The sequence below is a fragment of the Tinamus guttatus genome, unplaced genomic scaffold (assembly GCF_059628265.1).
Source record: "Tinamus guttatus ecotype Peru unplaced genomic scaffold, ASM5962826v1 Tinamus_guttatus_pri_ptg000708l, whole genome shotgun sequence".
Taxonomy (NCBI): domain Eukaryota; kingdom Metazoa; phylum Chordata; class Aves; order Tinamiformes; family Tinamidae; genus Tinamus; species Tinamus guttatus.
Window position 1 is genome coordinate 35,958 of NW_028289242.1, and position 14,334 is coordinate 50,291.

At 67.0% G+C, this 14,334-nt stretch overlaps 1 protein-coding gene across 1 annotated transcript; it reads right to left on the reverse strand.

The window, feature by feature from the left end:
- Window positions 1–5,638: 5,638 nt before the first annotated feature.
- LOC148591785 (splicing factor 3B subunit 2-like) lies at window positions 5,639–13,916 on the reverse strand. Its single transcript, XM_088536745.1, has 4 exons — window positions 13,826–13,916; window positions 11,548–11,647; window positions 7,724–7,909; window positions 5,639–5,721 (listed from the first exon to the last, which is right to left on the reverse strand). The coding sequence occupies exons 1-4, from the start codon at window positions 13,831–13,833 to the stop codon at window positions 5,650–5,652; spliced, it is 366 nt and encodes a 121-aa protein (XP_088392871.1). The 5' UTR covers window positions 13,834–13,916; the 3' UTR covers window positions 5,639–5,649.
- Window positions 13,917–14,334: the final 418 nt, after the last annotated feature.

Sequence of the window (14,334 nt, forward strand, 5' to 3'; positions counted from 1 at the left end):
CGCCTTCCTTTATGGGGGGGTTGTTTTGGGGGGGGGGGGGTCAGCCCCGGTGCCCGGACATGGCGGCGCGGGGGGGGGAGCGGGGGGGGGGGGGCGCTCCGGCTCCGCTCGCTCCGGCGCCGCGCGGCGCGGCCGGGGGGGCGGGGCCTGAGCGGGGAGGGGGCGGGGCCTGGGGGAGGGCGAGGGAGGGGCGGGGATTTGGGGAGGGGCGTGGGAGGGGCGTGGGAAGGGTGTGCGAGGGGGTGTGCAATCATTGTGCAAGGGGTGTGCGAGGAGTGTGCAAGAGGTGTGCAATCATTGTGCAAGGGGTGTGCAATCATTGTGCAAGGGGTGTGCAATCATTGTGTGTGCGGTGTGCGAGGGGTGTGCAAGACGTGTGCAATCACTGTGCAAGGGGTGTGCGAGGAGTGTGCAAGAGGTGTGCAATCATTGTGCAAAGGGTGTGCAATCATTGTGCGAGGGGTGTGCAATGGGTGTGCAAGAGGTGTACAAGAGGTGTGCAATCATTGTGCAAGGGGTGTGCAATCATTGTGTGTGCGGTGTGCGAGGGGTGTGCAAGAGGTGTGCAATCACTGTGCAAGGGGTATGCAAGGGGTGTGCAATCATTGTGCGAGGGGTGTGCACGGGGTGTGCAAGAGGTGTGCAATCATTGTGCAAGGGGTGTGCAAGGGGTGTGCAATCACTGTGCAAGGGGTGTGCAATCATTGTGCGAGGGGTGTGCAATCATTGTGTGTGCGGTGTGCGAGGGGTGTGCAAGACGTGTGCAATCACTGTGCAAGGGGTGTGCAATCACTGTGCAAGGGGCGTGCAAGGGGTGTGCAATCATTGTGCGAGGGGTGTGCACGGGGTGTGCAAGAGATGTGCAATCATTGTGCAAGGGGTGTGCAAGGGGTGTGCAATCACTGTGCAAGGGGTGTGCAATCATTGTGTGTGCGGTGTGCAAGGGGTGTGCAAGACGTGTGCAATCACTGTGCAAGGGGTGTGCGAGGAGTGTGCAAGAGGTGTGCAATCATTGTGCAAAGGGTGTGCAATCATTGTGCGAGGGGTGTGCAATGGGTGTGCAAGAGGTGTACAAGAGGTGTGCAATCATTGTGCAAGGGGTGTGCAATCATTGTGTGTGTGGTGTGCGAGGGGTGTGCAAGAGGTGTGCAATCACTGTGCAAGGGGCATGCAAGGGGTGTGCAATCATTGTGCAAGAGGTGTGCAATCATCGTGTGTGTGGTGTGCGAGGGGTGTGCAAAACGTGTGCAATCATTGTGCAAGAGGTGTGCAAGAGGTGTGCAATCATTGTGCAAGGGGTGTGCAATCATTATGCGAGGGGTGTGCAATCATTGTGTGCGAGGGGTGTGCAAGAGGTGTGCAATCACTGTGCGAGGGGTGTGCAATCACTGTGCAAGGGGCGTGCAAGGGGTGTGCAATCCCTGTGCAAGGGGTGTGCGAGGAGTGTGCAAGAGGTGTGCAATCATTGTGCAAAGGGTGTGCAATCATTGTGCAAGGGATGTGCAAGAGGTGTGCAATCATTGTGTGAGGGGTGTGCAATCATTGTGTGTGCGGTGTGCGAGGGGTGTGCAAGAGGTGTGCAATCACTGTGCAAGGGGCGTGCAAGGGGTGTGCAATCATTGTGCAAGGGGTGTGCGAGGGGTGTGCAATCATTGTGGGAGGGGTGCAAGAGGTGTGCAATCACTGTGCAAGGGGTGTGCAATCATTGTGCAAGGGGTGTGCAATCGTGTGTGCGGTGTGCGAGGGGTGTGCAATCACTGTGCAAGGGGTATGCAAGGGGTGTGCAATCACTGTGCAAGGGGCGTGCAAGGGGTGTGCAATCATTGTGCAAGGGGTGTGCGAGGGGTGTGCAATCATTGTGGGAGGGGGTGCAAGAGGTGTGCAATCACTGTGCAAGGGGTGTGCAATCATTGTGCAAGGGGTGTGCAAGGGGTGTGCAATCATTGTGTGTGCGGTGTGCGAGGGGTGTGCAAGAGGTGTGCAATCACTGTGCAAGGGGTGTGCGAGGAGTGTGCAAGAGGTGTGCAATCATTGTGCAAAGGGCGTGCAAGGCACGTGCAAGGGGTGTGCACTCATTGTGCAAGGGGTGTTCAAGGGGTGTGCAATCATTGTGCAAGGGGCATGCAATCATTGTGTGTGCGATGTGCGAGGGGTGTGAAAGACGTGTGCAATCATTGTGCAAGGGGCGTGCAAGGGGTGTGCAAGGGATGTTCAAGCAGTGTGCAATCACTGTGAAAGAGCTTTGCAACCATTGTGCAATCATTATGTGAGGGGTGTGCAAAAGGTGCGCAAACATAGTGCAAGGGGCGTGCAAGGCACGTGCAATCATTGTACAAGGGGCGTTCAAGGAGTATGCAAGAGGTGTGCAATCATTGTGAAAGGGGTGTGCAATCATTGTGCAAGAGGTGTGCAATCATTGTGAAAGGAGTGTGCAAGGCGCATGCAGGGGCTGTGCAATCATTGTGCAAGGGACATGCAAGGGGTGTGCAATTATGTGAGGGGTGTGCAAGAGGTGTACATAGTGCAAGGGGTGTGCAAGGCGCATGCAATCATTGTGCGAGGGGTTTGCAAGATGTGTGCAAGGGGTGTGCAAGGCGTGTGCAATCATTGTGCAAAAGACGTGCAAGGGGTGTGCAAGAGGTGTGCACTCATTGTGCAAGAGGTGTGCAAGCAGTGTGCAAGCAGTGTGCAATCATTGTGAAAGGAGTGTGCAAGGCGCGTGCAGGGGCTGTGCAATCATTGTGCAAGGAGTATGCAAGGGACGTGCAAGGGGTGTGCAATTATGTGAGGGGTGTGCAAGAGGTGTGTATAGTGCAAGGGGTGTGCAAGGCGCATGCAATCATTGTGCAAGGGGGGTGCAATCATTGTGCGAGGGGTTTGCAAGATGTGTGCAAGGGGTGTGCAAGGCGTGTGCAATCATTGTGCAAAAGACGTGCAAGGGGTGTGCAAGAGGTGTGCACTCATTGTGCAAGAGGTGTGCAATCATTGTGCAAGAGGTGTGCAAGGCGTGTGCAATCATTGTGCAAGGGGGGGTGCCCATTGCATGTGTGAAACATCGTGTCCCCAATGTCTCCAGTGTCCCCAATTCCCCGCAGGGTCCCCAAAGCTCTGGGTGGCCCTGGGGTCCCATGTCCCCAGTGTCCCCTATGTCCCCCAAGCTCCCAAAGCTCCGTGTCCCCAGTGTCCCTGTGTCCCCATGTCCCTGTGTCCCACAGCCCCATGTCCCCTGTCCCCATGTCCATGTCCCCATGTCCCCATGTCCCCGTGTCCCTGTGTCCCATGTCCCCTTATCCCATGTCCCTGTGTTCCCGTATCCCATGTCCCCATGTCCCCGTGTCCCCATGTCCCATGGCCCGCATCCTGTGTCCCATGCCCCCCTGTCCGCATATCCCCATGGCCCTGTGTCCCCATGTCCCCATGTCCCATGTCCCCTGTCTCCGTGTCCCTGTGTCCCCATGTCTCCATGTCCCTGTGTCACGTCCCCAAGTCCCTGTGTCCCCATGTCCCATGTCTCCGTGTCCCCATGTCTCCGTGTCCCCATGTCCCTGTGTCCCCACGTCCCCTTGTCCCATGTCCCATGTCCCCATGTCCCTGTGTCCCATGACCCATGTCCCCGTGGCAAGGGGAGCCCTGGGTGCCACCGGGGACACCGCAGGGCCCCGTGGGGGGACAGCGGGGAGGGGGCACCCTGGGGTGCTGGAGCGCACGGGGGGCACCCAATGGGGTCCCCTTGGGTGCTGGGGTGCAGGGGTGGGGTGGGGACACCCAAGGGACACTGGGACACATGGGGTTGGGTGGGGGACACCCAAGGGGACACGTTGGGGACATCACGGGGTGACGCTCTCGGGAAGGGCCGTCTCCGAGGCCAGGATGGGGTTGAGCTGCTCGTAGAGCTTGCGGGGACCCTGCGGGGACACGGGGACACCGGGGGGGTGACACTGGGTGCCCCCCACCCTGGGCCCACCCCGGGGTCCCCGCACGTGGGTCCCCGCTGCGGAGATGGGTGACACTCGGGGGTGTCCCCACCCTGGTGACCGTGACGGTGCCCACTGCAGATGTGGGTGACACTCGGGGGTGTCCCCAGGGTGTCCCCAAGGTGTCCCCATTCTCAGTGCTCCTGCTCCTGTGTCCCCAAGGTGTCCCCATCCTCAGTGTCCCTGTTCCTATGTCCCCAGGTTGTCCCCATCCTCAGAGTGACCCTGTTCCTGTGCCCCAGGGTGTCCCCATCCTCAGTGTCCCTGTTCCTATGTCCCCAGGGTGTCCCCAGGGTGTCCCCATCCTCAGTGACCCTGCTCCTGTGTCCCCAGGTTGTCCCCAGGGTGTCCCCATTCTCAGTGTCCCTGTTCCTGTGTCCCCAGGGTGTCTCCATCCTCAAGAGTGACCCTGTTCCTGTGCCCCAGGGTGTCCCCAAGGTGTCCCCACCCTCAGTGTCCCTGTTCCTGTGTCCCCACCCTGGTGACCGTGACGGTGCCCACTGCAGACGTGGGTGACACTCGGGGGTGTCCCCAGGGTGTCCCCATCTTCAGAGTGACCCTGTTCCTGTGCCCCAGGGTGTCCCCAGGTTGTCCCCATCCTCAGTGTCCCTGTTCCCGTGTCCCTGGGGTGTCCCCAAGGTGTCCCCATCCTCAATGTCCCTGCTCCTGTGTCCCCAGGGTGTCCCCATCCTCAATGTCCCTGTTCCTGTGTCCCTGGGGTGTCCCCAGGGTGTCCCCGGGGTGTCCTTAGGGTGTCCCCATCCTCAGAGTGCCCCTACTCCTGTGTCCCCAGGGTGTCCCCAAGGTGTCCCCATTCTCAGTGACCCTGTTCCTGTGTCCCCAGGTTGTCCCCATCCCCAATGTCCCTGCTCCTGTGTCCCCAGTGTGTCCCTAGGGTGTCCCCATTCTCAGTGCCCCTGCTCCTGTGTTCCCAGGGTGCCCCCATTCTGCGTCCCTGTTCCTGTGACCCCAGGTTGTCCCCATCCTCGGTGTCCCTGCTCCTGTGTCCCCAGAGTGTCCCCATTCCCAGAGTGTCCCTGCTCCTGTGTTCCCAGGGTGCCCCCATTCTGCGTCCCTGTTCCTGTGACCCCAGGTTGTCCCCAGGGTGTCCCCATTCTCCGAGTGTCCCTGCTCCTGTGTCCCCAGGGTGTCCCCAAGGTGTCCCCATCCTCAGTGTCCATGTTCCTGTGTCCCCAGAGTGTCCCCATTCTGTGTCCCTGCTCCTGTGTCCCCAGGGTATCCCCATCCTCAGTGTCCCTGCTCCCATGTCCCCAGGGTGTCCCCAGGGTGTCCCCATCCTCAGTGTCCCTGTTCCTGTGTCCCCAGGGACCCCCCAGCTGCATCCTGGGTCCCCCACGGGGCTCCCCCTCGGGTGAAGTGACAGCAGGAGGGGACATTGAAGGACACGTTGGAGCAGCAGGGACAGTGTCACCAAGTGGGAGCTGCCCCAGGGGACGATGCCACCAGCATGGGGGACACCAAGGGACCCCAGGCACCGCCTCCCCACCCGCCCTGGGGACACAAGTGCCACCTGCAGCGCCGCTGTCACCAACACAGAACCGGGTGCTCCCAGTGTCACCTGGGCCTTTATTTACAAAACGGGGGCGGGAGGGGACATGGGGACAGGGGGACACGGGGCTGGGGACGCTGGGGACGTCGGGGACGTTGGGGACATCTAGAACTTGAACTCCTTGTACTTCTTGCCGCCGCCGCGGGCGTCCTGGGGCTGGGCCTTGCGCTTCTTTTGCTGCGGAGAGAGGGGCGAGTTGGGGACGGGGACAGCGCTCGGTGGCACCGCGTGTCCCCAGGTGTCCCCGCGTGTCCCCCGGGGTGGCGCCAGGTGTCCCCAGGTCTCCCCAGGTGTCCCCGTTGTCCCCAGCAGCAGCACCGGGTGCCCCCAGGTGTCCCCATGTGTCCCCGTGTGTCCCCAGCGGCAGCACCAGGTGTCCCCACGTGTCCCCAGCGGCAGTGCTGGGTGTCCCCATTGTCCCCAGCGGCAGTGTCAAGTGTCCCCAGGTGTCCCCGTGTGTCCCTGCGTGTCCCCAGCGGCAGCACCAGGTGTCCCCCTGTGTCCCCAGTAGCAGCGCCGGGTGTCCCGCGTGTCCCCAGCGTCAGCACCGGGTGTCCCCAGGTGTCCCTGCGTGTCCCCAGTGGCAGCACCGGGTGTCCCCAGCGCCAGCGCTGGGTGTCCCCCTTGTCCCCGGTGGCAGCGCCAGGTGTCCCCGTGTGTCCCCAGCGGCATCAGTGGGTGCCCCCATTGTCCCCGGCGGCAGTGCCAGGTGTCCCTGCGTGTCCCCAGCAGCAGCACCAGGTGTCCCTAGTGGCAGCACCGGGTGTCCCCAGGTGTCCCCGTGTGTCCCTGCGTGTCCCCAGTGGCAGCACCAGGTGTCCCCAGGTGTCCCCAGCGGCAGTGCTGGGTGTCCCCATTGTCCCCAGCGGCAGTGCCAGGTGTCCCTGCTTGTCCCCAGTGGCAGCACCAGGTGTCCCCGTGTGTCCCCAGCGCCGGCGCTGCGTGTCCCGGGTGCCCCCAGCGGCAGCACCGGGTGTCCCCAGGTGTCCCCGCGTGTCCCTGAGTGTCCCCAGCGGCAGCACCAGGTGTCCCCGTGTGTCCCCAGTGGCAGTACTGGGTGTCCCAGGTCTCCCCAGCGGCAACACCGGGTCTCCCAGGTGTCCCCCTGTGTCCCCAGCGCCAGCACTGGGTGCCCCCAGGTGTCCCCAGTGGCAGCACCGGGTGTCCCCAGGTGTCCCCGCGTGTCCCCGTGTGTCCCCAGTGGCAGTGCTGGGTGTCCTGGGTGTCCCCAGTGGCAGCACCAGGTGTCCCCAGCAGCAGCGCTGTGTGTCCCTGCATGTCCCCCCGTGTCCCCAGTGGCAGCACCAGGTGTCCCGCGTGTCCCCAGTGGCAGCACCGGGTGCCCCCAGGTGTCCCCAGTGGCAGCACCGGGTGTCCCCATTGTCCCCAACGGCAGTGCCGGGTCTCCCAGGTGTCCCCAGTGGCAGTGCTGGGTGTCCTGGGTGTCCCCAGTGGCAGCACCAGGTGTCCCCGCGTGTCCCCAATGGCAGTCCCGGGTGTCCCCGTGTGTCCCCAGTGGCAGCACCAGGTGTCCCCATGTGTCCCCAGCGGCAGCACCAGGTGTCCCTGTGTGTCCCCAATGGCAGCGCCGGGTGTCCTGGGTGTCCCCAGCGGCAGCACCAGGTGTCCCTGTGTGTCCCCAGCGGCAGCACCAGGTGTCCCGCGTGTCCCCAGTGGCAGCACCGGGTGCCCCCAGGTGTCCCCAGTGGCAGCACCGGGTGTCCCCATTGTCCCCAGCGGCAGTGCCAGGTGTCCCCGTGTGTCCCCAGCGGCAGCACTGGGTGCCCCCAGGTGTCCCCAGTGGCAGTGTCAGGTGTCCCCAGGTGTCCCCGTATGTCCCTGCGTGTCCCCAGCGGCAGCACCAGGTGTCCCCCCGTGTCCCCAGCGCCAGCGCTGGGTGTCCTGGGTGTCCCCAGTGGCAGCACCAGGTGTCCCCAGCAGCAGCGCTGTGTGTCCCCGCATGTCCCCCCGTGTCCCCAGCGGCAGCACCAGCTGTCCCCGCGTGTCCTGGGTGTCCCCGGCGGCAGCGCCAGGTGTCCCCGTGTGTCCCCAGCGGCAGCACTGGGTGTCCCCAGGTGTCCCCGTGTGTCCCCAGCGCCAGCACTAGGTGTCCCGGGTGTCCCCAGCGGCAGCACCAGGTGTCCCCGCGCTGTCCCCCCGCGTGTCCCCGCGGTGTCACCTTCTGCTTGGCGGCGTGCTCGGCCACCATGTCGCTGAAGTCCTCCTTCTCCACCTGCGCCTGCTGCTCGCGCACGTGCTCCTCGTACTTCTGCGTCATGGCCGTGGGGTCCAGCTCGAGCTCCTCGGGCGCCAGCGCCACCTCCACGCCCTGCGCCTCGGCCACCGCGCCCTTGCGGCCCAGCACCTGCGGGGACACGGGGGGACATGTGGGGACACAGCGCGGACATGTTGAGGACATGGAGGGGACACAAGGGTACACAGGGGGGACACAGCGGGGACGTGGCGGGGACACCGGGGGACACGGGGGGAACACGGGGGGAACGTGGTGGGGACATGGGGGGGACACGGGGGGGACACAGGGGGACACGGCGGGGACATGGGGGGGATGTGGGGGGGACACAGAGGGGACATGGCAGGGACATGGCAGGGACATGGGGGGAACACGAGGGGACATGGGGGGACACGAGGGGACATGGGGGGGACATGTTTGGGACATGGAGGGGACACAAGGGTACACAGGGGGGACATGGGGGGGACGTGGGGGGACACGGCAGGGACACGGTGGGGACATGGGGGGGACGTGGTGGGGACATGAGGGGACACAGAGGGGACACGAGCGCCACCTCCACGCCCTGCGCCTCGGCCACCGCGCCCTTGCGGCCCAGCACCTGAGGGGACACGGGGGGACATGGTGGGGACACGGGGGGGACATGGGGGGGACATGGGGGGAACACGAGGGGGACGTGGTGGGGACGTGGCGGTGACACGGGGGGACATGGGGGGACACGGTGGGGACGTGGGGGGAACACAAGGGGACACGGGGGGGACATGGGGGACGTGGTGGGGACATGGGGGGACACGGTGGGGACGTGGGGGGACACGGTGGGGACACAAGGGGACACGGGGGTACGCAAGGGGGACACGGCAGGGACGTGGTGGGGACACGGTGGGGACCCGGGGGGGACTTGGTGGGGATATGGTGGGGACACAGGGGGACGTGGGGGGAACATGAGGGGACACAGGAGGGACACGGGGTGGACATGGGGGGGACACGAGGGGACACGGCGGGGACATGGGGGGACACGGGGGGGATGTGGGGGGACACGGGGCGGACATGGGGGGACGCGGGGGGCACATGGTGGGGACATGGGGGGGACATGAGGAGACACGGGGGACATGGGGGGACATGGGGGGACACGGGGGGGACACGGTGGGGACGTGGTGGGGACATGGGGGGACACAGGGGGGACGCAGGGGGACATGGGGGGACACGAGGGGACACGGGGGGACATGTTGGGGACATGGAGGGGACACAAGGGTACACAGGGGGGACATGGGGGGGACGTGGGGGGACACGGGGGGGACACGAGCGCCACCTCCACGCCCTGCGCCTCGGCCACCGCGCCCTTGCGGCCCAGCACCTGCGGGGACATGGGGGGGACATGAGGGGACACAGTGGGGACATGTTGGGGACATGGCAAGGACACGAGGGGGCTGCGGTGGGGACATGGCAGGGACATGGGGGGAACACGAGGGGGACCCGGGGGGACATGGGGGGAGACAAGGGGGACATGGGGGGGACATGGGGGGAACACGAGGGGACACAGTGGGGACATGTTGGGGACATGGCAGGGACACGAGGGGACATGGGGGGGACATGAGGGGACATGGGGGGGACACAGGGGGATGTGGGGGGAACACGAAGGGACACGGGGGGGACGTGGGGGGACACAGGGGGACACGGCGGGGACATGGGGGGGATGTGGGGGGGACACAGGGGGGACATGGCAGGGACATGGTAGGGACATGGGGGGAACACGAGGGGACAGGGGGGGATATGAGGGGACATGGGGGGGACACGGGGGGGACATGGAGGGGACGTGGGGGGAACACAAGGGGGACACAAGCGCCACCTCCACGCCCTGCGCCTCGGCCACCGCGCCCTTGCGGCCCAGCACCTGCGGGGACACGGGGGGGACACGGGGACACGGCGGGGACACAGGGGGAACACGAAGGGACACGGGGAGACACAGGTGGGGACACGGCGGGGACGTGGGGGACGTGGGGGGGACATGGAAGGGACACGGGGGGGACGCAAGGGTACACAGGGGGCACACAACGGGGACGTGGTGGGGACACGGGGGACATGGAGGGACGTGGAGGGGACAAGGGGTGACATGGAGGGGATGTGGGGGGACATGGGGGGACAGCGGGAACACAGGGGGGACACGGGGGGTGATGCAGGGGGGACATGGGGGGACACGGCGGGGACGTGGCGGGGACATGGGGGGACATGGAGGGACACAGGGGACAAGGGGTGACATGGAGGGGATGTGGGGGGACACGGGGGGGACATGGAGGGACAGTGGGGACACAGTGGGGACACTGGGGACACAGCGGGGACACGGGGGACACGGGGGTGATGCAGGGGGGACATGGGGGGGACATGGGGGGACACGGGGGGGATGTGGGGGGAACACAAGGGGACACAGGAGGGACACGGGGGGACACGGCGGGGACGTGGTGGGGACACGGGGGGACACGAGGGTACACGGGGGGACACGGGGGGGGGACACGGGGGGGACGTGGCGGGGACACGGGGGGACATGGAGGGACACAGAGGGGACAAGGGGTGACATGGAGGGGACGTGGGGGGGCATGGGGGGACATGGGGGGACATGGCGGGGACATAGGGGGTCGTGGGGGGACATGGGGGGGACATGGAGGGACAGTGGGGACACAGTGGGGACACTGGGGACACAGCGGGGACACGGGGGTGATGCAGGGGGGACATGGGGGGGACACGGGGGGACACGGCGGGGACGTGGCGGGGACATGGGGGGACATGGAGGGACACAGGGGACAAGGGGTGACATGGAGGGGACGTGGGGGGACATGGGGGGGACATGGGGGGACAGTGGGGACACAGCGGGGACACTGGGGACACAGCGGGGACACGGGGGACACGGGGGTGATGCAGGGGGGACATGGGGGGGACATGGGGGGACACGGGGGGGATGTGGGGGGAACACAAGGGGACACAGGAGGGACACGGGGGGACACGGCGGGGACGTGGTGGGGACACGGGGGGACACGGGGGGGACACACGGGGGGGCGTGGCGGGGACACGGGGGGACATGGAGGGACACAGAGGGGACAAGGGGTGACATGGAGGGGACGTGGGGGGACATGCGGGGGACATGGGGGGACAGCGGGGACACAGGGGGGACACGGGGGGTGATGCAGGGGGGACATGGGGGGGACATGGGGGGACACGTGGGGACACGCGGGGACGTGGCGGGGACATGGGGGGACATGGAGGGACACAGGGGACAAGGGGTGACATGGAGGGGACGTGGGGGGGCATGGGGGGACATGGGGGGGACATGGCGGGGACATAGGGGGTCGTGGGGGGGACATGGAGGGACATGGGGACACAGCGGGGACACAGCAGGGACACAGGGGACACGGGGGTGACGCAGGGGGGACATGGGAGGGACATGGGGCGACACGGCGGTGGACGTGGTGGGGATATGATGGGGACACGCGGGGACACGGGGGGACACGGTGGGGACACGGGGGGGACGTGGTGGGGACACGGGGGGACATGGAGGGACACAGAGGGGACAAGGGGTGACATGGAGGGGACGTGGGGGGACATGGGGGGGACATGGGGGGACAGCGGGGACACGGGGGACACGGGGGGTGATGCAGGGGGGACATGGGGGGGACACGGGGAGACACGGGACACAGAAGGGACATGGAGGGACACGCGGGGACACGTGGGGACACAGAAGGGACACGCGGGGACGCGGCGCTCACGGCGGCCACGTCGTAGATGTGCGTGGAGCCCATGAGGGCGCTGCCCACGGTGGCCGTGCGCTTCTCGGGGACAACGGCGAAGAGCTGGGGGGTCTCGCTGCTGCGGGGGGGGGGACACGGCCACTGTCACCTCGCGGTGACACCCGGGAGCCCCTGGTGCCACCTGCCACCCCCAGTGCCACCCGGGATCCCTCAGTGCCACCCGCATCCCCCCGGGTGCCACCTGCGTCCCCCCAGTGCCACCCGGGATCCCCCAGTGCCACCCACATCCCCCCAGTGCCACCTGCGTCCCCCCAGTGCCACCCGGGATCCTCCAGTGCCACCCACGTTCCCCCCAGTGCCACCTGGGACCCCCAGTGCCACCCGAGACCCGCAGTGCCATCCGCATTCCCCCAGTGCCACCCGGGATCCCCCAGTGCCACCCACATCCCCCCAGTGCCACCCGAGACCCCCAGTGCCACCCGCATCCCCCCAGTGCCACCTGCCACCCCCCAGTGCCACCTGAGACCCCCAGTGCCACCCGGGATCCCCCAGTGCCACCCGCATCCCCCCGGTGCCACCTGCCACCCCCCAGTGCCACCCAAGACCCTCAGTGCCACCCGGGATCCCTCGGTGCCACCCACGTCCCCCCAGTGCCACCTGCGTCCCCCCAGTGCCACCCGGGATCCCTCAGTGCCACCTGCATCCCCCCGGTGCCACCTGCATCCCCCCAGTGCCACCCGGGATCCCCCAGTGCCACCTGCATCCCCCCAGTGCCACCCGAGACCCCCAGTGCCACCTGGGATCCCCAGTGCCACCCACGTCCCCCCAGTGCCACCTGCTGCCCCTAGTGCCACCTGCGTCCCCCCAGTGCCACCTGGGATCCCCAGTGCCACCCACGTCCCCCCAGTGCCACCTGCCACCCCTCAGTGCCACCTGCGTCCCCCCAGTGCCACCTGGGACCCCCAGTGCCACCTGCATCCCCCGGTGCCACCCGGGACCCCTCAGTGCCACCCACGTCCCCCCAGTGCCACCTGCTGCCCCCCATGTCCCCCCCAGTGCCACCTGGGACCCCTAGTGCCACCTGCGTCCCCCCAGTGCCACCAGGGATCCTCAGTGCCACCTGCACCCCCCCCAGTGCCACCTGCCACCCCTCAGTGCCACCTGCGTCCCCCCGGTGTCACCTGCCACCCCCCAGTGCCACCTGCGTCCCCCCCAGTGCCACCCGAGACCCGCAGTGCCACCCGCATCCCCCAGTGCCACCCGAAACCCCCTGTGCCACATGGGATCCCCAGTGCCACCCACGTCCCCCCAGTGCCACCTGCTGCCCCTAGTGCCACCTGCGTCCCCCCAGTGCCACCAGGGATCCTCAGTGCCACCTGCACCCCCCCATTGCCACCTGCCACCCCTCAGTGCCACCTGCGTCCCCCCAGTGCCACCTGGGACCCCCAGTGCCACCTGCATCCCCCGGTGCCACCCAGGACCCCTCAGTGCCACCCGGGACCCCTCGGTGCCACCCACGTCCCCCCAGTGCCACCTGCTGCCCCCCACGTCCCCCAGTGCCACTTGGGATCCCCAGTGCCACCCACGTCCCCCCAGTGCCACCTGCTGCCCCCCAGTGCCACCCAAGACCCCCAGTGCCACCCCCGGGATCCCTCGGTGCCCCCCATGTCCCCCCGGTGTCACCTGCCACCCCCCAGTGCCACCTGCACCCCCCCAGTGCCACCTGCCACCCCCCAGTGCCACCCACATCCCCCCAGTGCCACCTGCTGCCCCCCACGTCCCCCCAGTGCCACCTGCGCCCCCCCAGTGCCACCTGGGATCCCCAGTGCCACCTGCAACCCCCCCAGTGCCACCTGCATCCCCCCGGTGTCACCTGCCACCCCCCAGTGCCACCCATGCCCCCTCGGTGCCACCTGGGTCCCCACAGGCACCCCCAGCCCCCCCACCCCAAAGCCACCCCCAGCCCCCCCATCTACCCCCCCCATGGCTCTCCTCTTGCCCCCCCCCAGCCCCCCTCTTTACCCCCCCATGGCCCCCCCTTGCCCAGCCCACCCTATGTCCCCCCCCGTACCCCCCATGGCCCCCCCTGGCCCAGCCCCCCCCGTGTCCCCCCCCATTGCCCCGTACCCGTCCATGGCCCCCCCTCGTGCCCCCCCCGTACCCCCCATGCCCCCCCCCATACCCGTCCATGCTCCCCCCGTGTCCCCCCCCCGTGTCCCCCCATGTCCCCCCCCGTGCCCCCCTCGCACCCGTCCATGGCCCCCCCTCGTGCCCCCCCCGCACCCCCCCCCCGCACCCGTCCATGGCCTCCTCGATCTTCTCTTCCTCAGCTCGATCAGCTCCGGGGTCTCCATCCCGGCCGGCACCGACGAGAAGCCACCGGGGGTGATGAGGCCACTGGGGGGGTGACACGGGTGTCCCCAAAGGGGTGGCACCACACGGGGTGTCACCACATGGGGTGTCACCACACGGGGTGTCCCCAAACGGGGTGGCACCAAATGGATGTCCCCAAACGAGTGACCCCAAACGGGTGGCCCCAAATGGGGTGTCCCCACACGGGGTGTCCCCAAACGGGTGTCCCCAAACAGGGTGTCCCCAAACGGGTGGCCCCAAATGGGGTGTCACCACATGGGGTGTCCCCACACGGGTGTCCCCAAATGGGGTGTCCCCAAACGGATGTCCCCAAATGGGGTGTCACCACATGGGGTGTCCCCAAATGGGTGTCCCCAAACAGGGTAGCCCCAAACAGGGGGGTCCCCACACGGGTGTCCCCAAATGGGGTGGCCCCAAACAGGGTGTCCCCAC